The sequence below is a fragment of the Rattus rattus genome, chromosome 7, assembly GCF_011064425.1.
Source record: "Rattus rattus isolate New Zealand chromosome 7, Rrattus_CSIRO_v1, whole genome shotgun sequence".
Classification (NCBI taxonomy): domain Eukaryota; kingdom Metazoa; phylum Chordata; class Mammalia; order Rodentia; family Muridae; genus Rattus; species Rattus rattus.
In genome coordinates this window covers 113,208,740-113,229,808 of record NC_046160.1, presented here as the reverse complement: position 1 = coordinate 113,229,808, position 21,069 = coordinate 113,208,740, and the positions used below count along the sequence as shown (strand labels likewise).

The window sequence follows — 21,069 nt, the reverse complement described above, 5'->3', positions numbered from 1 at the left end:
GTTCCCCTGGCACGTCGGAGGTCCACTGGTCCTAAGAGAGGATGGCGACTGAACAGCACTGAGGTCAAGACGCTGTATTAGGAGGACAAAGTCGGCATTGAGAAGCGCCAGGTCGATCTCAACTTGAGTCTTACAGCTTTGCTCCAGGGAGCTAGGTTCTCTGGATGGTGGAAGGGGCGCCCGAAGTCCAAGTGGCATCCACAAGCCTAGCACCCAAATGAGCTACACGCTAAGAGTAACTCTAAGGACAAGAAGGAGCGACAAGAAAACGATAGCAAAGTTTGAAAGTTGTTCGTTTAAAAGGAGAGAAAGAGAAAGAAAGAAAAGGAAATTTGGCTCTGGTGCATGCCAGCTGCTAGTCCCCTGCCCCCACGCTCGCTGGCCCCCTCCAGAATCCAGTTCGCGCTTTGCGCTTTGCCGGCAGGCCTACGCAGCCCGGCCTCTGTCGAGAGCCAATCAGAGAGCGCCTCTCAGCACGTGGAGCAGAGAGACACCAGAGCTCTGCGCTCGCGGCTCACTACAGTTGTTAACGCTTGTCCTGAGAGCGGAGAGGACGAGCTCCGGCTGAGGTCAGGGTGGGAGCCCGCATCCGAGGGGGACAGAAAGGAACAAAGATCGCAGTAATACCTGTTAGAATCAGCAATCTAACCCATCCCCAACCTCTTTCACCCTACCCGCCAGGAGAGGCAGGCAGAGGTCCACTCTGAGCCCAAGGAAAAAGCTCCAACCATGAGCAATCAGTACCAGGAAGAGGGCTGCTCTGAGAGGCCCGAGTGCAAGAGTAAGTCTCCAACTTTGCTCTCCTCCTACTGCATCGACAGCATCCTGGGCCGGAGAAGCCCGTGCAAAATGAGGCTTCTGGGAGCCGCGCAGAGCTTGCCTGCCCCGCTGGCCAGTCGTGCTGACCAGGAAAAAGCCATGCAAGGTAAGGTTGTGCCGGACAGGCACCTGCAAAGGGACATTGGGCATTGGTTTGAGTGTTTGAAACTGGGGGCCAGGGGCCTGGGACTTGTCAAGTTGGAGACACAGGAAAAAGAAGGGAGAACTCTAGGGCCTGGGGCCTTAGAGGGACCGTTTCTACCTCTCTTTCCAGAAAAAGCAGGGGTCCAGCTTCACTTGAGGGGTGGGACTCTTAGATACTTAAATGCGATTAAAAGTCTCTTTTGGTGGCCTTGGGTGTGCCCCAAATAGCGCCAAAACAGCAGCAACTTCAGGGAGACAAGAAGCCCAAAAGCTAAGGAACGGGTGGTGGTGTCTTCAGGCAAGGTGAACTTTGGCCTATCGCCTTTGGAAGATTTCTTTCTACGCAGTGTTTTGCGTTTCTTTTTAGTTTTTAATTGTACACTATTGGTGACCTTTTAAGTGCAAATGTTGCAGAAAACGTTACCCTAGGGTTCTCAAACAGCAACTTCCTGTATTTGAAATGCATGAAATGTATAGCTTCTGGGCGCTACTTTTCTCTACTGTGTTATTTTTTTAAGAGTCAGATGTCTAAAGTGTTTTATTTTCTGAAATTAAAAAACCAAAACACGTGTCATTTGGTCCTCTGAACTAATCCTCAAGTTCCCCCTCGAGCTGGTTGCAGAAGCTTGCGGGCAAAGAAGTGTTGGTGTCTTTTAAACCCCGAAGCCAGTGATCCAGCCGCAACATCGTTTGGAAGATCAGAGCAAAAGGCTGAGAATGAGCCTTTCTAAAATAAAACTGACTTTTTCCCTTTTCTTTTTTTAGCCTGCAAGGGCACCTGTGCCAGGCGCTTCCTCCAAGGGAAGGAGCGGCCTGTGCCTGTTGAACCCCACCCCTGTCCCCGCTCCAGACATTTCTTACCAAATTTTCTCCAGAAATTTTTTTTTCTTTTCCATTTTGGGCTAGGAAACCCTGCCTCCTGCCGCTGTGGGCTGTTGGGACATGGCGGGTGCTCAAGGCCCTGAGACCCAGGCCGCTTCGCCCCGCAGGGGTCGCCCGCGGGGCAGCGCCCCTCTTGCTACCCTGGGGCCCGTATAACAGAACCGCTGGCAGAGGTCTCACACGAAGTTTTCAGAGTAGTGGTGATTTTTTTAAGTTGTTCGATTTTTTTTTAATCTGTCCCACCCTAAAATTGAGAGGAGAATAAAAGAAAAAGGAATGAAATAAGATAGAGGGAAAGTGGAATCGTGAAGAAACAAAAACAGAAAGGCAAGTAAAGGCGGAAAAGATGAGGAAAGGAGTGGAGAGAAAGTAGAAAGGGAAAGAAAGAAAAACAAGGGGGGGGCCCGAAAGGAATAGTATGAGAAAGAAAACAGAAAATAAAGAGCAGAATGAGAAAGAAAAGAAGGGACGAAGGTAAAAAGCGGGACCCGGGCTCACGAGAAGAGAAAAGAAAAAAAGGGAGTCGTGAAAAGTGTGCTAGGGGAGCTGAATCCGAGGATAGGGGACACGGAGGCGGCAAAGCAGCCGGCTGCCAACAGCTGCAAGGCAGGGGAACAAACGGTCCGGCTAGCGCGCTGACCACTTTTCCTTGCCCGCAGGCTCCCCCAAGGGCAGCAGCGCCCCGTTCGAGGCTGAGCTGCACCTGCCACCCAAGCTGCGGCGCCTGTACGGCCCGGGCGGGGGCCGCCTCCTCCAGGGCGCAGCAGCGGCGGCAGCGGCGGCGGCCGCGGCCGCGGCGGCGGCAGCCACGGCCACTGGCACCGCAGGTCCCCGTGGAGAGGTTCTCCACCGCCACCGCCAGCAGCACGGCCAGGGGAGCGTCAGGACAGCGCGGGGGCCGTGGCCGCCGCCGCCGCCGCTGCCTGGGACACGCTCAAAATTAGCCAGGCACCGCAGGTGAGCATCAGCCGCAGCAAGTCGTACCGCGAGAACGGGGCGCCCTTCGTGCCACCGCCGCCCGCCCTGGACGAGCTGGGTGGTCCGGGGGGCGTCGCGCACCCGGAGGAGCGCCTCAGCGCGGCCAGCGGACCCGGCAGTGCCCCGGCGGCGGGTGGTGGCACGGGCACCGAGGAGGACGACGAGGAGCTGTTGGAGGATGAGGAAGATGAAGAGGAGGAAGAGGAGCTGCTGGAGGACGACGAGGAGGAGCTGCTGGAAGACGATGCCCGCGCGCTGCTCAAGGAGCCCCTGGCGCTGCTCTGTGGCTACCACTGGCACGGTGCCGCCGCCGCCGCCGCCGCCGCCGCTGCCGCCGCCGCCGTGGCCACCGAGGGCGGGGAGCTGTCGCCCAAGGAAGAGCTGTTGCTGCACCCGGAGGACGCCGAGGGCAAGGATGGTGAGGACAGCGTGTGCCTGTCCGCCGGCAGCGACTCCGAGGAGGGGCTCCTGAAGCGCAAACAGAGGCGCTACCGCACCACGTTCACCAGTTACCAGCTGGAGGAACTGGAGCGGGCTTTCCAGAAGACACACTACCCTGACGTCTTCACCAGGTGTGTTGCTGGGGCCGAAGGGCCCAGGAGGGTGGAATAGAGGGGGGTCCCCAGAGTCGGGGAACCTCTCTTTGCTCCCGGGAGCTGCCCAGGGGCCGCCTGGCCAAATGTGACTCCCCAATACACACACACACACACACACACACACACACACACACACACACACACGTATACTTGGGCTTTAAATTTCTCTTGGTGTGGTTTCTTTCTGTCTGTTTTGAAACTTTAATGTTTCCAAATAACAAGTTTCAGAGCCAAATAGCCTCCAAAGAGCACCAAAGCAACCTCATTGGGTGCTCACACACGGGACTGCTCCCAGTGCTGATGCTCCGGCCAGGTCCTGGCCAGGCACAGGAAACACTGCCCGAGAGCAGGCGCTATTTTTGACCCATGTACTATGTGCACTGTCCACCCCCGCCCGGTGGCCCAAGAGTCTAGTGGGTATCAGTTACGCTGTTCTCAGGAAAACTGGAGCCCTTGCCTTCAGAGAAGACCTTTAAAAAGATCCGAGTTTTTGTTACTTGGGGACTCCTGAAATAACCAAAGAAGTCGGAACTAAGCAGTTGTTTGGTGTCTGTCTGTACACCAGAAAGGCATCAGCCAGAATCTTCCTCCGTGTCTCTGTCCCCACCCTCATGCCCACTACACCTAGCATGACTTTACTGTAAACGGGTTGATGGGGTGGACCATGATTTCTAGAAACGTGGTAGCCAGTAAATCAAACAGCTGAGGTAGGGCGGGGGCAAGATTTTGTCTCTTGCACTAATGTACACTGCTCTGCACTTCTCAATCTGAGAAACTTGGACCGGTGGATAGCGAGCTTTGAAACCCTTGCTTATTCAGACGACCTAGGGCTGCGAGCAGGCTTGGAACCTTTCCCGCCCATAGGCCAAGATTTTGGCTAAGAACTGGGAGCCAGGGTTAGGGGCAAATGGAGAAGAAGGAAAGAGACCGGCCTCCCAGTGAGAACAGAGAATGGGACCTGTGAGCGCCTGGCTCGCGCGCGCTCAAGCCGGGCAGCTCCTTCGCAGGAGACGTGTGCAGCTTTTCAATGTGCGTTTTCGAGGGGTAAAGCTGACTGTCCTTTTGAACCAGAGAAATCTCTGCTTAGGGCTCAAGGCCCGAGCCAACTCCAAAACATAGTTAGTCTGGCAGTTGCCAAACTCTTGTAGCCAGAAGCAACCAAAAAGTAAAATTAATGCAGGATAGGGCACTGAAACTTGGTCTTCCTCCGGGTCACTCAGTCTTTGAAGACGGAAATAAAACTCAAAGTCAGCATGTGCTATCAAGTAGCTAACGGGACCATCGGATTTTCTCTTATTTTATTTCTGCTTTTATCAGGCACGCGTACTTAAAAAGAAGGAAAGGAGACAGTGCGGCTTAGCATCCAAGTCCGTCCTTTTTAGCTTGTGGGGGAAACCAAAGTACAAAACCTGGGCAACTCCTCTTTACCGCCCCACCCCCATTTCTTTCTAGCTCAGCAGGCCTAGCTCCCGGGCTATGGCCCAGCCAGACTAGAGTTTTAGATTTGCCGGTGCTCTGCAAAGGGGAGGGGGCAGGAAGAGTGTTCAAAGGAAGATGCTTAGTAAACTGGTTCCTTTCTCGGTGCTAAAGAAGTTTCAGGTGCCGACCCAGTCCAGCGGGCAGCACAGACCCAGGCCCCAGGCTTAAGCAGTCCCGCTCTTTCATATCGGGGAGCAGAGAGCCAATTATTCTCGGCGCGCTCAGATTTTCGGTAAACAGGTCGTAAGCCGTTTTACAGCATCTTAATGGTTTCCTATTTGCCTTAATTGTCGCAGTAATAACTGCAATAACGGGGTAGGGTTTCAGCTAAATTGACTTCCCCTGAGATGGGCAGGGTTTGTAGTGGGCACTGGAGTCAGGAGGTACGCAGAATTTTGTTTAATCGAAAATTACACTGAACTCTTAACAAGCAACATATCTCCAGAGGGTAATGGGGAGTGTGACCTAAGGGGGTAAGGGAGGGCAGAGGGGGAGGGGGGATGTAGGAAAAGCAGAGAGCTGCAAAGAGGGGTAAAAAAGGAAGGAGGGAGGGAGAGAGAGGGAGGGAGGAGAGAGAGAGAGAGATTTTAGAGAGAAAAGCAAAACAAAGCCAAGAGGGCAGAAAACAAAAATTGTAGTCACTGCTGAGCTCTTCCTCTATTTAGTACTTGGATAAAACAGGGCAATAAGCACTGTGCCTGTGTGTGTGTGTGTGTGTGTGTGTGTGTGTGTGTGTGTGTGTGTGTGTGTGTGTTTTACCCTACTCTACCCTTTAGAGAGAGATTGAGACAAAACTCATTTGTCTAACTTTTGAAGACTTATGGCCTCAAGAATTCACCTCCCGTCCACATTATATGATATAATGTATGATATTTTGTACCTGTCACAGTGCTGGGTTTTTTTCTTTCTGTTTTCAAATAGTAGGCATGCTAGAGGCGAAGATCAGTCACATCCATGTACTTGGGGTGTGGACTGGAAGAAGCTGTCACAAAGGGGAAGGTGGCTGAGAGAGGGCTACTGGGGCCTAACTGACCTGCCTGAATGTTGCTTTCTTATAGGGAGGAGCTGGCCATGAGGCTGGATCTGACTGAGGCCCGAGTCCAGGTGAGCTCCAAGAAGGGGAAAGGGGGACTAAGGTGGATGGGGTAGGGGTGGAGGGCTGCCCCTCAAATAAAAAGAACTGAATCCAAATCTGAAAAGTTGACCCAAGCACTCACACATGAAAAGATATTTCAAAAGCAAGCTACAAACTAGGAAGAAGGAGGGAAGATTTCTGGGTCTGGGAGCTTAAAGTAGTTCAGGATCAAACAGGGCTTTTCTAGTCCCTGAGACTGCAACTCAGCAGCCCCCTACCCCAACCTGGTACCCAAGGCCCCTATAGAAAACAATCCACCAGCCGACTTCTCCTGATTGAAATAATAGGATGGAGCATGGATTTGGTTGTTAGACAAATCCGCTCAGCTCCAAGCAGGTATTTGGCTGCGATTAAGTCTCCAATCGGGCTTCATAAAAGCCCACTTAGTGCTAGAACAAACAGGGCCATTTGAAGGCAAAATGCTGTTTGATTTCCCCTCCGCCCTGCACAAGGAGCTGGCTAATGCTATTTGATTTCCCATTTTTTATAGCAATGAGCCCACATTGATCTAATAGGGAGTGAGTGCAATGCTATTAAAGGTGTTTGCAGCCCCATACCAGAGTGCATTTCCGAACCCAGGCCTCATAACCAAAGAGACAATCAACACTGGGCAGCCCTGATGGCCAACAGAAAACAGATGTCCTCGGGTTAGGAGCTGAGTGAATCACTTTACAGTCAAAATCAAGCGCTGATAAAGCACAATAAATTCCATATGGCTCATTTAATACACAACAGCTTCTTGCATTAGAGGGCTAATGATGAGGCTTGTTCCCCCTTTCTGTTGACACATTTCTCCATTGTCAAACAGAGATGTGACAGCAACTCCACATTTTCAGCTCAGGGGAACAAGTCGTGGGAAAGTTAAATAACTTTTTAAAAGAAGGAGAGCGCCCCCCTTCTCCTCTCCCACTATTCACTGGAGAAGATGTAATTAAGTGAATATGAATTATCAGAGTCCTTTCGTTTACCTTTGGGGGTCCTCAGAGGTATTAATTCAATAATGAGGAATTGCAGGGGACATCTTGATAATTGCAGTCGAGCCAGAGAGCCCAAGAGACAGAGGATCTCTCTTTAGAAAGGATTCCACGTTATTTAAGGCCCTTCTGCCTGCCTCCACTGCTCCCACTTCCCTTTCTTTATTCCTTTCCCACTGATGGAGAAATAGTGGATATTCTTGTCTAGACAGATTGGATGTGAGAAAGCTACCCGCCCAGGCTAATCTAACTACAGTCTAACTTTTTTAAGCCTTGGGTCTCCAAGCTAGACCGTTTCTACAATGCGCACATGGCTTATTGGAAGGCTGGCGAATGGATGGGTCCCCTTCCCAAAATCCTTAAGTAAACAACCAGTTTGGATTCCTGATATTTTTTCTTGCCCAGGATGACTGTATAGATAGAAGTCCAACCAAGTTTAGCTGCTGGCACAACTCACTCCCAGCCAGTTTAGAAATTCAAAAGATGTTTTTAAATTAAAAAAATATGTTTCTCGGTAGCAACTCACATTATATTTTAATATAATTCTGTATAACCCTAGTGTTCATTCTTAATTTTTAGACTCATGTGCAGTCACAAACTCAGCCCTAAAAATATTGATGCCTTCTGGGGAGAAGGAACAGCATCTGGGCTGTAGGAGTGATGAGCAGGTCACATAGAAATGATTTCATGCTCTTGGGTGATATTTTTAGATGGTGGTGGCTGCCATGTTTCAGGTAAAGGTCTCTGTTCAAAGTGCTTCTTATTAACAATTAGGAAAATACCTTCGGCTGGAAACCTCCCCCGAGCCGGAACTACCTTATTTAAAGAACCAAGTGAAAGCACACTCCCCCCCCGGGGGGGGGGCTATTTGCTCTGAAGTGGGGCAAACCCTGCCCTCTGGTTTCCTGTGCTCAGGTGATCCTGCCTTATTCCTCATAGTAGTCAGTGATATGTACGCACAGTGGCCTGACAAAGTCCCTGTAGAGAGCGTGCTTTGGACCCCGTTTTTAGGTTTCATGGAGAACCAGCCCTCTACAATGTGCACCTATGTTTCAAGTTTCACTTTCTGAAACAGGTCTCTCCTTAATCTCAATCCTATCCAAACCCCAGACCCCAGCACAGTGCACCTATGTGTTCAGTAGCTATTTTATTTTTACACAGAATAAATAAACGGCCTCCTTACTTTGCTTTTTAAGAGAGAGCAGACATTGCTCAGGTTCCGGTAAACCTAAAATATGTGAACATCTGGAGTATGCAGAACAGACTCGTGGTTCACGGCCTGATGCCTGCCCGTTCTCAACATTCAGCATTGTGCATGTTCATTTGTTGCCTTACACTCATCCTCACTAGAGTCTTGTAAGAACAGTTTTATTCGCCCCATTTTACAGATTAGAAAACTGAGGCCTAGATAGACTTAAGTGACCTAAAGGGAAGTCTTGCAGTAACGAAAGGGTCGGTCCAGACCTGGCAACCTAGGTGACCCCATATTTTAACTTTCCTGAGTCTTGGAAGCCTGGGCTAAACACCAACCACATTTAAGGGTTTGCTTGTTCAGTGGTTCCTGCTGAATTAAAATCTGGGCACCTTTTCACACAGAGGCTACAGAAGGCTAGGGTGGGTTCAGGAACATTGGAAAGTGGGAGAGAAGGCTCTAAACTAGTGCCAAGCCAACCTGGCCTCTCTCTGCATTTTGCAGGTGTGGTTCCAGAACCGTCGGGCCAAGTGGCGCAAGCGGGAGAAGGCTGGCGCGCAGACCCACCCCCCGGGGCTGCCCTTTCCCGGGCCACTCTCGGCTACCCACCCTCTCAGCCCCTACCTGGACGCCAGCCCCTTTCCCCCGCATCACCCAGCGCTTGACTCGGCCTGGACCGCCGCCGCAGCAGCAGCTGCAGCTGCCTTCCCGAGCCTACCTCCGCCCCCGGGCTCTGCAAGCCTGCCGCCCAGCGGGGCGCCGCTGGGCCTGAGCACTTTCCTGGGAGCAGCCGTGTTCCGGCACCCGGCCTTCATCAGCCCAGCATTTGGCAGGTAACTACAGCCTTAAGAGGCTCTGTTTGTCCGTCTGTCAATCTGTCTGTTTCCCACACAAGCAGATGTTGAGATCAGAGAGGAGGCAGGAGGGGGCTACACACAGCTCAACCTCAGTGACTTTAAATCTAACAAAACAGTCTCTAAGTTTTACTTAAAAGAAAAAAGTAGGTCTTGAGGACAGTGAGTTAGGTGTAAGTAGGAAAGGACAGTTGACAGTAGCAACCCTGACAACCAAAAGTGTCCATGAAAGTGTACAAAAAGTACGACTTGAAGGTATCCCTCCGCCAGGGCGGCTTGAGTGAACAGGTATAGGAGGCTACAGAACTCCGAGGGCTTTAAAAGTCTTGCGAAAGTCCTTCTGCAAGCCACAGAGCTTGGCAGCGAGAGGGACAGACACACTCGGGGTCCCCTATAGGAGCCCAGGAGCCAGAAGGCCCTTCAAGTGCACAGAACTATTTCTTCTTTCCCAGACTCTTACGTTCTTATCACTTATGTCCCGATGCCAACAGTACCCCCATATGTGCAAACCCCGACCCCGACAGCGGCACAAGACAACGAAATAAAAGAGCCATCTCATTGTATATAACTCCCTTTCTTTAAGGGAACATTGACTGATGAAATAAAAACTCTGTATAATCACACAGACAAAGAAACAAAGGAGGGGAGTATTAAGTTGGAAAGTGCAGTGAAAATAAATCTGAATACAGCTTCAATGATCTCTCTTTGGGAGAACAAAGAAATAATAGATCCATCCAACTGCGCAGCTACTTAACAAAAAAATTATCCTCGGCAAAATTGAAAGTAGGACTTGAGGGAAAATTAATATACCAAACTACGAAAATACCTAGCAAGTGCGTTTAAGTGCAGTTAAGTGGGGTGCCTCAGTTTACCTAATGGAACCAGGGGGTGTTTTGCCCCTTCCAGGTCACCCATTATCATTTCTTTCTGGAAACAAAAAAGTCCTATATCTCTTTCCTACTTTCCCCCTCTGACAACAAATGTCTCTTAGTAAAACCCAGGCGAACCCCGGCTGAAACACCGGAGATTCCTCGAGGTTGGGAGGAGGCGGGGGTTGGCACGATGAGTGAAGAGAAGGCAGGAGAGGAGGAGCAGGGGCTCCGGGAGCCCAGGTGGGCTATTTCTAATTGAGGAAATTCTGAATCGAATCGCGCTCCCAGGATTGGGGGTGGGGGGCTGGAGCAGGAGCCTTTTGGGGAGGTGGTTAGAAAAACTCGCCAGGCCGCCAAGGTGGAGACGAGGGCATGGGGCGCTCCGGCCTCAGCTGTGGGTCAAGGGTGTTGTGGGGAAGGGACGAGAGTAATCCCTGCGTGGAGAGTAATCCCGGTGCCACCCGGAGGCGGTGGCGCAGACTCTGGCACTGGTCTCAGAATAAAGCATTGGCTTGAGTTGTGCTTGGGGCTCACGACCCTGGGAACTCTCTGGGGGGAGGCATCTGGGGCTCAAAGAAGGAGGTGGGGAAAGGGTGCCTCCGTGCGGGGCCGTGGGGAGTCGGGAAGGTCCGAGCCGCCTGTGGAGCAGAAATCAACAGGCGGTCGCTCGAATGAATACCCCTTCCCTCTGACGCTGGCTGTTTAGCCACGCGAAGGAGGGTGCTCGGCCAGCGCTCAACCAGAAGGCCAGCACTTAAGAGCGGCTTTTCCTGGGCTCACACTCAGAAGGAGCCCAGAGAGAGTGCGAAGTCTGACGCGTGGGTCCTTGGCAGTTTCTAGTCTACTTTCTGGACCCTTCTACCATTAGCTTTCCCCTTCTCTTTCGCCCCCCCCCCATCCCGTTTGTCTCTCTGGTGCCTTTCCACTTGCACTTCTTCCAACAGCATCACTCCAGGAGCTGACCTCAGAACACAAGCTTTCTTAACTCAAACCCCAGAATCCACGCCCTTGGGCCTTGTGATTTGGGCTGCGGGGCCCGCCTCTGGCTCTGGATTCGTCCCCTCCGGACGTGTCTGGTCCCTTGAACTTTCTTTTCCTGGTGGGTTCTCTCCTTTTGCAAAGCCACCAGCCCACTTCACTTTCAACCCGAGCCCCAGCAGGGGCTGGGCTCTCCCAGCTGCTCCTCGCCCTCCACCCTCGCCGCCTGGGTGACAGGTGGCGGGGCTCACTGTCCTGAGAGCTTCACTCCGCTCACGAGGCCGTGACCGCACTGTTTGCTCTCCCCACAGGCTCTTTTCCACTATGGCCCCCCTGACCAGCGCGTCGACCGCGGCTGCGCTCCTGAGACAGCCCACACCGGCAGTGGAGGGCGCAGTGGCCTCGGGCGCGCTGGCCGATCCGGCCACCGCTGCGGCAGACAGACGCGCATCGAGCATAGCGGCGCTGAGGCTCAAGGCTAAGGAGCACGCCGCGCAGCTCACGCAGCTCAACATCCTGCCGGGCACCAGCACGGGGAAGGAGGTGTGCTAAAGGCTGCCCTCCGCCCTTGCGCCCCTAGGGCGCGCCCCGAAAGGTCACCTCACTCAGCACCACTCAAGACCAAATGGAAACAGAGGACCAGCTCACTCCCAAGACCGCAAAGACAGAGCGTAGCCGCCTTCGCAGCAGCCTGGACCCTGGACTCGGACAAGGCAGCTCTTGGCGCTAAAGGACGTGGCACCTCTTCCGTTGGCTGTCCATTTGCCCTTGTCCCTGTCCCTGTCCCTACCCCTGCCACTACCAACGTCACTCCAACTCAAATGTCCACTCTCCCGTTTTTATCTTACTGAAAACAAGCGGGAGGGTTTCTCCCCAATATGCCTAGTATTGAAGTTTTAAAAATTAAAAGCCCAACCTTCTCTTCTTCCGGATACCCCACTTAGCTTTTCTTTTGAATAGCATTTTGACGCTCTAAGTTGATTTAAGCGCGGCCCGGCTAGACAGACACCAGGGCCATGGAAGCGAATACGAATCTGTAAGATAGCTAACAGTGCACTTAAAGGAAAGGGGCGTCTCGTTCTTGTTCTCTTCTTTATCATACACCAACCAAGGTTTTTATATCAAACCAAAGGGAAATACTCTGCTAGAATATGGACTGTTGAAGTCACCAAACTGTGATTATTGATTCTGTACATACCATTGTTATTAAAAAAAAAAAAAAGAACAGAGCTTTGTATATTTGAAATGTTATAACGCAATTGCACTCAGCGTGGTATGGTAAAAATTTGTCCTCCTGTAGATTCTTACTGTGTTGTAGATACGGTAGGGTTCCTAGACAAATATTTATGTACTCAAGCCCTTTATTTAACTTATTAACTGTAGAGGCTTCGGAAACCTTCAAGATAAAGGCAATGGTACAGTACTTTTGTGTAATGTGTAATTGTTATCACTTTTCCTTGCTATCTAGTGGAGAAGTGTCACGCTCAAAATAAAAAAAATATATGTTTAACAAAAGGAAGTGTGAATGCTCTATGGAGACCCTAAGGGGGATGGATAGTACAAGCCCTGGCCCCACCCCCAGGAGACCAAGGGCGAGCTCTGCTGCTATCGCACCTCCCGAGTTTATATACACGTGCATCTTCCAGGCAGAGGCCCCTGGTTTGAATGTGACCCCCAAAGGACACCGCAGTGATGCTTTCCCAAGAGCATCACTGTTTTGTTACAGTTGGAGCCGAGGATCCTGGGGGCAGGAGATTGTAGAGTGGGTCTAATGGTAGGTGGGTATAGTAGGTGTTGCTGAAAAGAGAAATTTGAAGGCAAGCGAGTCTGGTTGGAAGGCAAAGGAAGCTGTTCGTGGAAAGTGCCACGTAGCAAGGAAGTGCGCAGTCCAAGATGACAGGTAGTGGCTGAGGCTGGCTTCTGAGGGGCGGGTCAGGAACCCCTAGTAGGGCGGGGGGGAAGAATAGAATAGGGGAGAGGGGAGAGAGAGAGAGAGAGAGAGAGAGAGAGAGAGAGAGAGAGAGAGAGAGAGCACACTCTGGGAAGAGTGATGGAAAGGCAGCTACGGGTATTCGAGTGGCAGATCTTAACTCGACAAATGTCATTACATCACTTATGTAGACATTGGGAAATGTATACATTAAAAAATCCAAACAGTTCAGGTTTAGCGGAGAAGACCCAAACAGATTTGGCATCTTTCGCCCTTGGGCTCACCCTCCCGCGGCAGGAACTGTAGCTCCCCTTCTCCGGGGACCCTGCCTGCGCCCTTTAGGGGTGACTGCTGGTGGAAGCTCGACCATGGGGGGCTGGGTCTCGCCAATGCTCCCAGGGTGATGGAAAGGGAAGAGAAGTTAATTAGTTTCAATTTGCAGCAATTAGCGCGCCGGACCTTTGGGGAGAGGGGCAGGCGGGAAGGGGGGCTGCGCGGCATGACTGACTACCACGGCTGGCGGAGTAGAGAACCGCCGCCCCGCCAAGACGCTAGCAACCGCGGGGGGCGCGGGCGCGTCTCCGGGGCCAGATCGGTCGCGCGCGCCCTGTTAGCAGGAGGTGGGGAGCTGGGTCCCCTAGCAGCCTTAGCGAAGGTGCGGACTCAGGCAGAGGTCAAAGGTCCTTGGGACGTTGTGCCACTTGAGGGAGGTGGGCAATCCTGGATGGGGTCTGCTGAGCCCTCAGCAAGTCCAAGAGACCCTGTGGTCCTGAGCTCCTGAGCTCCTGCCTGTCTAAAACCCGAAAGCGTGCCCAAGGGGGCGGGGGTCGCCAGTCCCAGCTGTTTCTTTAATTTTGTCTGTCCTGTGGGTCGCCACCACCTTAGCCAGGTCTGGACTTGCCAGAGTGGCTCTCCCAGGCAGAGCCCGGGTCTGGGGCATGGGAAGTGACCACCAACTACCATTCCCACCACACACTCTTCCCCCCGCCCCGGGCTTACTAAGGCCCAGTTGGAACTTTCTGGGGCATTTCTCTAGACCTACAGTCACAACCCCTCAGATTTGCGCAGGCTTTCAAAGTGAAAGCAGTTTCCCGGGAATGGACAGGCTGTTGTGGATTGAGGAGTGCAAGAGAAGCCCGAGGGGAGGATTTATTTATTTATTTGTGGTCAATATCACTTTTCTGTCGATTTTTGGCTTTTTGTTTAGTAAGAAGGCTTCATTTCCCCCCTCCAGGCTGCCAGTTGGATGGTATACGAGAAACAGTACCATTCTTCCTGTTAATGAACTCTTTTTTAAGTAATTTTTTCTCATTTGACCCTTCCATGGAGCAGAAGCAAATTGCGTGAAATTACCTCCAAGGATTACACTTATTACTGGCCAATGAGAACCCCTCGCCTTGTTTTACAAACTCTTAATCCTATGTCATTCTGATGCCGCAAACAAGCCCGGGCCTGGGCCTCCTATTCTTTCAACTTTCCCCAGCTGGAGGGACCTCATTCTGCACTTAATATTCCCCATAAATATCACACGCTAAAGACCCCCTGACTTCCAGCAAGTCCACATTAAACATGTGACATGTCACGCATGACAAACTCTGAGTATCTTTTCAAAGCAGCATTAAAAGCAAAGAAACCAATTTTCTTCTCCTTCCAAACCTCCCCAAGTGCTGAATGATGGGGATTGGAAAGAGCCACTGGAGCGTACTTAGGGGGATTTTATGAGATTTTCCAGAATGATTTAATCTTATTGTGAGCATTATTAATGAATGGCAACCCAATTTGGCCCCAATATCTGGGAACTCAGTCACAATACTGGGAGCGGCTAACAAGCCCCCCACCCCCTCAACCTGAAGCAAACCTCTTCCACTACTGAGAAGGACACGAGGAGGCCCAGGGAGTTCAGGAGAGTCAAATTCATGGCAGGACAGTCTCCTATCACATTCAAAATTGAACAGCCGGACACCTGTTTTCTCAAATCCACAGTGGGGCGAGGGGTGAATGGAGCCCTGTTTGTTGGAGGGGAAGGGTAAGTTGATTTGTTACGATTTTTCAGACAGGTTAGCCAGGTCCCGGGGAGCCCCAGGCAAGAAAGGAGTACTTGGGATACTATTAGAAATGAAGTCTCATGGCCTGGACTTTAGGCAATCCAGTGAGGGTGCAGACATGTTAATTACGTGGTGACAAAGATAGCAAGAGGATGAATTTGAGAGCGTGGTTGTGGGAAGGAATCTCAAAATTAGGGTAATGTTTCTGATATTGGCCCCCATCAGTTTCCTTCCCCCCCACCCCATATTACCCCTACTCAGTTGGGACAAGTATTTCTTATTGTTAGGTTTTTGGTTGTTTTTTGTTTTTTTTTGTTTTTTGTTTTGTTTTGTTTTGTTTTGTTTTTTTAATTTTAGCACCAACACTCAAAAGCACCAGAAGATCTGCTTAGCATAGTTTGGAGTGCAGATATTTCTCGAATGGAAAAGGGCTGATATATTAGAGAAGAGGTAACATGGGCTAACCCAACTTGCTTTTAGAAGAGAAAAATGTGTACATGAGCATGTGTGTATGTGTATACACAAAAGTGAGTGTGACTCAATGAAGGGGGTCTTAAATGGAGCCTAAGATGGCATTTTGGAATAGAGTTCCCCAGAGCAACTGCATATTTAAATGACAGTGGCAGCTTGGCTGGGGGGGGGGGAGGAGAAGAAAAGCCCTGCTACCTGAAGAGGAAAAAGCATTTTTTTTTCAAAAGAAAAAGTCATGTTGTCCCTGGACATTATTAACAGTCCAGTTTGAAGTATACATTTTTTCCTTTAAAGAAAAGGGGGCGATTACCAGTTATACATTAAGAAATGTCATTCAGTCATTTTTATTCATTCTCCGGAAATCTTCGTAAAAGCCTGAATCATACTTGTACAAGCAGCAATTTTGTTAATCCAGGGGGTTATTACTCTGGGCCCTTATTAGGTTCTACACCACTGCCAAGCAATCCTATAACCCTCTCAAAAGAAGTTTACCTCCCTGTTATAAAACCAGTAGTGGTATTTATACTGTGCAATAATTAGTGTATTACTTGAATCCACTAACACGTTCATTTTATCTCTGCACAAAACCTCTAGTCTGCTTATAGAAAGCTAGTGCCTCCTTTGGTGCTGTTAAAGTGGTGAAAGAGTGAATTGAAGGCTGGTTGCACTTTCTCCTTTTGCCTCATTTTTTAATTCCCATCTTTTTTGCTCTCATCCAATTAGCACAGTGTATTAGCGGTTTATCATCTCATAGTCAGCTATTGAGAGAAATAAGCGGACAGCACTTGGCAATAGAACTCGCCTGACAACCCTCAGGTACTTACATATTCCACTGCGCTATGAATAATAGAGGAAGAATGGAGCGCTAATTCCCTCATCAAAGAATGCCTTGTCTGCTGCTTTGCTCAACAACACCATTCTGATCAAAAGAAAAGCAATAAAGCTTAGCATAACAAAACGAAACCTACTTATTAGCTTAGTGGTTAAATTAATGCAGAGCCGCTGCTATTCAAAACCAAGGTTTGAAAACAGCCTCCAACAACCTGATAATGCTGCCTTCGGGATGAAGGAATTTTAATCTGAAATTTGAGGCTGGCTCAGATGAGTTAATCTATTAAACTGCTATAAGGAAGCTCTGCCACAAACTGTTCAATTAAGAAATATTTAGGTGAGGAGAAAGAGGAGAGAGGACAGAGGTGGGAGGAGAGGGAGAGGGGAGGAAGGGGGAGTGAGAGAGAGGAAGAGAGAAAGAGGTAGATGGATTTAAGTTTTGACTGGGAACATTGAGTAGCATTGAAGTGAGGGGTCCAGGTTCCTGAAAAGAGGCCTGGGCTTGATGCTTTTTCATAAAACCCTGACACAGATGGCAATCTGTTTTTCGAGTTTCCTTGTCAAACTCATATTAAATGGTACGCTGGAAAGTAACAGGGTGCTCATTGGTGGCAAGAGCTGGAGAAGTGGGGTAGTGCTGAAGGCAGTTGACTCACCCTTTCCTCATCCTGAACCCCAATCTATAAACCTCAATCAGCCAGCCCCTCCCCCGATACCCTGGGCAACTATCATGGAATTGACTTGATTTCCTATTTTATTTGACGAATTAGAATATTTTGGAGTATTATCTGTGGATTTTCAACTTCTGGCCTTTCCTATAACCTTTGTATTAAGGACAGTTGAGAGCTGACAGGCTGAGTTCGAGAGAAGTTTCTGTAAGGATCTGCAGCAGCAGCAGGTCCAACCTCGTTCTAGAAAGTACACGAGTTCCTGACCAGAGTAAGATCCTTTGTGGTACCACTTCTCAAATAATTCCAGTAGGTTTGGTAACCTTAACAACAAATAAACAAAAAACAAGTAAACAAATCAATTGCCAGCTAGCTGTGATGGTTCTCACCTTTAATCCCAACCCTTGGGAGGTAGCACAGGGTGAATCTCTGAGTTTGAGGCCAGCCTGGGCTACAGGGTGAGTTTCACAAGTGTATACAGAGAAAGTATGTCTCAAAACAAAAAACCCAAAACCTAAAATAAAAATTGTTATGGTTTAAAGAATGGCAAACATTTATTAACTATTTGGATTGCTAGGTTCTCTGGAACACTAGATCACCAGGTCCACACTGAGCCTTGCCCCTCTTAGCATCACTACTGCCCCCAGTAGACAGTCCTTTAAGTTCCCTAGTGTGTAGTTCACTCCATTCATTCTTAGCTCAAGGCTGGTGTTACAGAGCCCTTAGAGACAGGGATGGGCGGCAATCAAGGCATGCCAAGGAGTAGAGACCCTCCTGAGAAAAGCAAGTGGGCAATATGCTCACCTTTCAACACTATATCCACTGTATTCTTCCAAGTTGCAGCTCCAACTTTACATACAGTTCTGGAATCCTTCAGGCATCCCCAGTTAAAGCCTACACTAAATAAGAGATCCCAGTAAGAAAATGCTGTTGTCATTGGCTATTCTCTCTGCAAGACCACTTTGAAAATGGTTTTCCTTTTAATTCACATGTAGCTTGTTTTTAGAGAAAGAGTCCCTAGGTGTTCTAAAACTTTTGATGTAGACTAAGCTGGACTTAAATTTATGGCAACTCTCTGGCCGCGTCTAGAGTGCTGGGTATATATGTATATGCCACCAGTACTTGACAAAAATGTCTGATTTTCTATCGAATTTATATAGAAACAGTCCTTGTCCTTAGAAACAGTCTTTCACAGTTTTTTTGTCCTTGAATATAATCACAGCTCACCAGAGAAAATGGAGATGCACTGCGGGCAGTAGTGAAACACCCTATGAGATTACTATAACAGCAACTCCCAGAAGCTGATCAGGAGTGATGAGAGCACACCAATCTCTTTGTTTCCTAAAGCGACTTGCTTGCTCTAACTTGTGACCGGCTACAGTGCTTTTAGTGCCAATTAACTGTCAAGGCCCCAAACCCAGCGTTTCTACTTCAAATCTGAGGGTAAGAGAAAGAGAAGAGGAGAAAGAGGAGCAGCTTAAGAGCCTGAAGAGGAGAGGAGGGAGAGAAAAGAAATGGCAAAGCTAGACAAAAGAAGACTTCATCAGTTTTAACAAGTATTTCTTCACATCCACGGCTTACCAAGTATTTCTTCCCTAGGGTGCCACTATATGGGATGCCTCTCTCCCCGGAGCCAGGAGCTTGTCTATTGGTTTAGTGTCCCTCCACCCTCTGCCTCTTTCTGGATCAAAAACTAACATCCCTAGTCCTCTCCATGCTTAATATATCAAAGGATTCAAAGTTCACAGAACTTCTCAGTACTTTGAATATCCAGACATCTTGCTTAACGTCTTCAAACCCGGGTTCTGATTTGGATGGTTATGAAAGAATTCAGGCTGAGGTTTTGAGAGGGAATGGTCTTCAATCAAGCTTTTATTCCTTTCTGTTAACTTACTGAACCGATTTAAAAACAAAACAAAACACAGCAACTGGGTTTCCTTTAGAAAACTTTATTCTTAAGCACAGAACACAATCATTTTTTTCTTTATAAAAAGACATATAGATAAGTCTTTAAGGTATTAAAATAGAGTTTATGGCTTCAAAGTGAGCACTGTTATGAAGAACTGATGAAACAGCAAGCACTGGGTCCTGTCAGCTGCCTCCCACCAGAGCCCCGCCATAATTTTTGTGAAATGTCAGGACAAAGTATTTAAAATATGCTTTCCTATTGTATAAACCTCCACTTTGAACATTCTATGTAAAGGGACAACATAAGGAATGTGCATATGAAACATCTGGTCAGTGTTGAACTCTGAAAAATTCAATAAGCGAACTTGCTCTTTGTATTTAGGAAGTGCAAACTTTCTAAATCCCTCCACCATCACCACCCACCTCCCCCCGCCACCTGCACCACTTATATGAAAGACAGCGCTGAAATCAGCCAAGCTTGTAGCCAGTAGCTGAACAAGTATTTGGACACAGTCTGGGTTTAATTGACATGTGAAAAAGCAAAATGTTAGGACCTCCACTAAACCCCATAGAACTCTTTTAGGGGTGTCTCTGATACAGCCCCAGGGTAAAATGAAGGTCACTTATGTCTCAGGTACTCTCAATTAAAGTATTAATTTCTGCTCTGCAGAAATCCAGTCCCCAATAAGATAATAGGTCTTTGGGTACTTAGGAAAGGGTTTGGTTGTGCATAGTACTATGAAAACTATTTGGCAAGTTAAGTATTTTTACACTCCCATCCTGGTCCACATCTACATCAACACAGCATGCAATCGTCAAAAGAAAAGCAAGCTACTGGTGAAGCAGTTAGGGCAGGTGGCGGCCTCAGAAGCTCACATTCAGCACCTGGCCTCCGTGCTTGCTCCTGGCTCGCTCAGTTCTTCCCAGCATAATTGGCGAAGAGCTTGCTGAGGTTTACTTCAGAGTAGCCGCTCCAGGACAAGAAGTGTTCTGCTATGTTCTTGACTTTTCTGTAGTCCTGAAGAACTCTGGGAGTGAAAAACTGCTTCTTCAATTTATCTAAAATGAAATAAAAATGAAACGATTAGAAGTCTTGGATAGTTTCTTCAAAGACATTCAGTATTTTGTTTCCAAGAAAGGTACAGGTTTGATTGTAGCTGCTAATCTAATGGGACTGTCTGTGTTCTTTCTACACTGGGGACAGTCCAAAGCCAACAGGATCTCAGAATTTTCTGTGAAAGCCTGAGCCTGCCCTTTTCAGAACCTAACTGTCTGGGAGGACAAGCCAGGCCAGGTCACCTCTATTCAGGTGATCTGAGGTGCATGTCTACACACAGTGGGTAAGATGAGTCTCACCCTAAGCCGTTTACTGTCCTGTTGAACATAGGTATGCACTGGACTGAGAATCTGGATGTAGAAGAAAACTATATTCTCTAGTGCCTCCCAAAACATACTGCCCCTACTAGTTGGCCTCCACAGATTCTTTTAATCCCCCACTTGCCCATTTTGTTAAACAAAACCTTACTGAAAGAGGAGAGGGGAGATGCCTTTACCAACCTTTCTTTTTGTCCACCCGGTACAACTCAGATCCAGTGTCCCACCTATATGCCCAGCTCCTTTACCCATCCATTCCTGGCCTTCCTAGTGTGAGGATGGTTCTCTCAGCCAGAGGAATTACTGCGCTTCCCTTCTCTCCTTTCCACAGTGTTGGCTACTTCTGCACTTGAGTCTTTAAAGGAGCGGCAGTGCTGCTATGTTCGGGTCTGATCTTCTGGGGGACAGCATCCCTGCCCTGAATGGTCTTTGTTCATGGCTGCTCAGGAACTCCATGAGATGTTTGGAAAGGATGACTTTTTTAAATCCACATTTTATAGCAGAGAATTGGGTAAGCCAGTTGTCTAGGGTCACAAAGCAGGTCCTTAGAGATGCAGATCTGGAGGTCACTTTTGTGACTCCCTCACACCATTGCTGGTTGAAGATTCCTGGCAAGGGCTGGAAATCTGCTATTCCCAAGGTCTGTGCCATGGTGCCTGAGGGTGGGAGATGGGGAGGGGGCATAAGGCTTCCCAGCACCCTGAAATTGGAAAGGACCAGGAAGGAAACACAGATGTGGGAATATGTCCATCACAGAAAGCAAAACTCCACTGAAACAACAGATTGACAATAAGGCCAATAAAAACGGGGAAAACCAAACTCAGCCTCAAGACTTTTGCTCCTTAGCTACACATCCACATTTGTTCACAACCTTTTCTAAGTTAGCCCAATGCCTTTCCAAAAACAACCCTAAGAAGTTCTGTATAGGATTTAAATGTC

At 49.0% G+C, this 21,069-nt stretch overlaps 2 protein-coding genes across 2 annotated transcripts in view; one reads left to right on the top strand and one right to left on the bottom strand.

Moving 5' to 3' along the window:
• Positions 1-536: 536 nt before the first annotated feature.
• On the top strand, positions 537-12,418 carry Arx (aristaless related homeobox). The gene is given in 8 exon segments (XM_032908268.1): positions 537-925; positions 2,505-2,687; positions 2,690-3,096; positions 3,098-3,133; positions 3,136-3,395; positions 5,957-6,002; positions 8,704-9,032; positions 11,215-12,418. Coding segments are annotated over 8 exon segments (1,698 nt in total). The 5' UTR covers positions 537-729; the 3' UTR covers positions 11,456-12,418.
• Positions 12,419-18,777: 6,359 nt separating this feature from the next.
• The window catches only part of LOC116906184 (DNA polymerase alpha catalytic subunit-like), a 182,562-nt gene continuing 180,270 nt past the window's right edge, over positions 18,778-21,069 (bottom strand). Inside the window, exon 12 of the mRNA XM_032909150.1 lies at positions 18,778-19,815. The gene's annotated coding sequence lies outside the window, so the exon portion shown is untranslated. The remainder of the gene's footprint in view (positions 19,816-21,069) is intronic.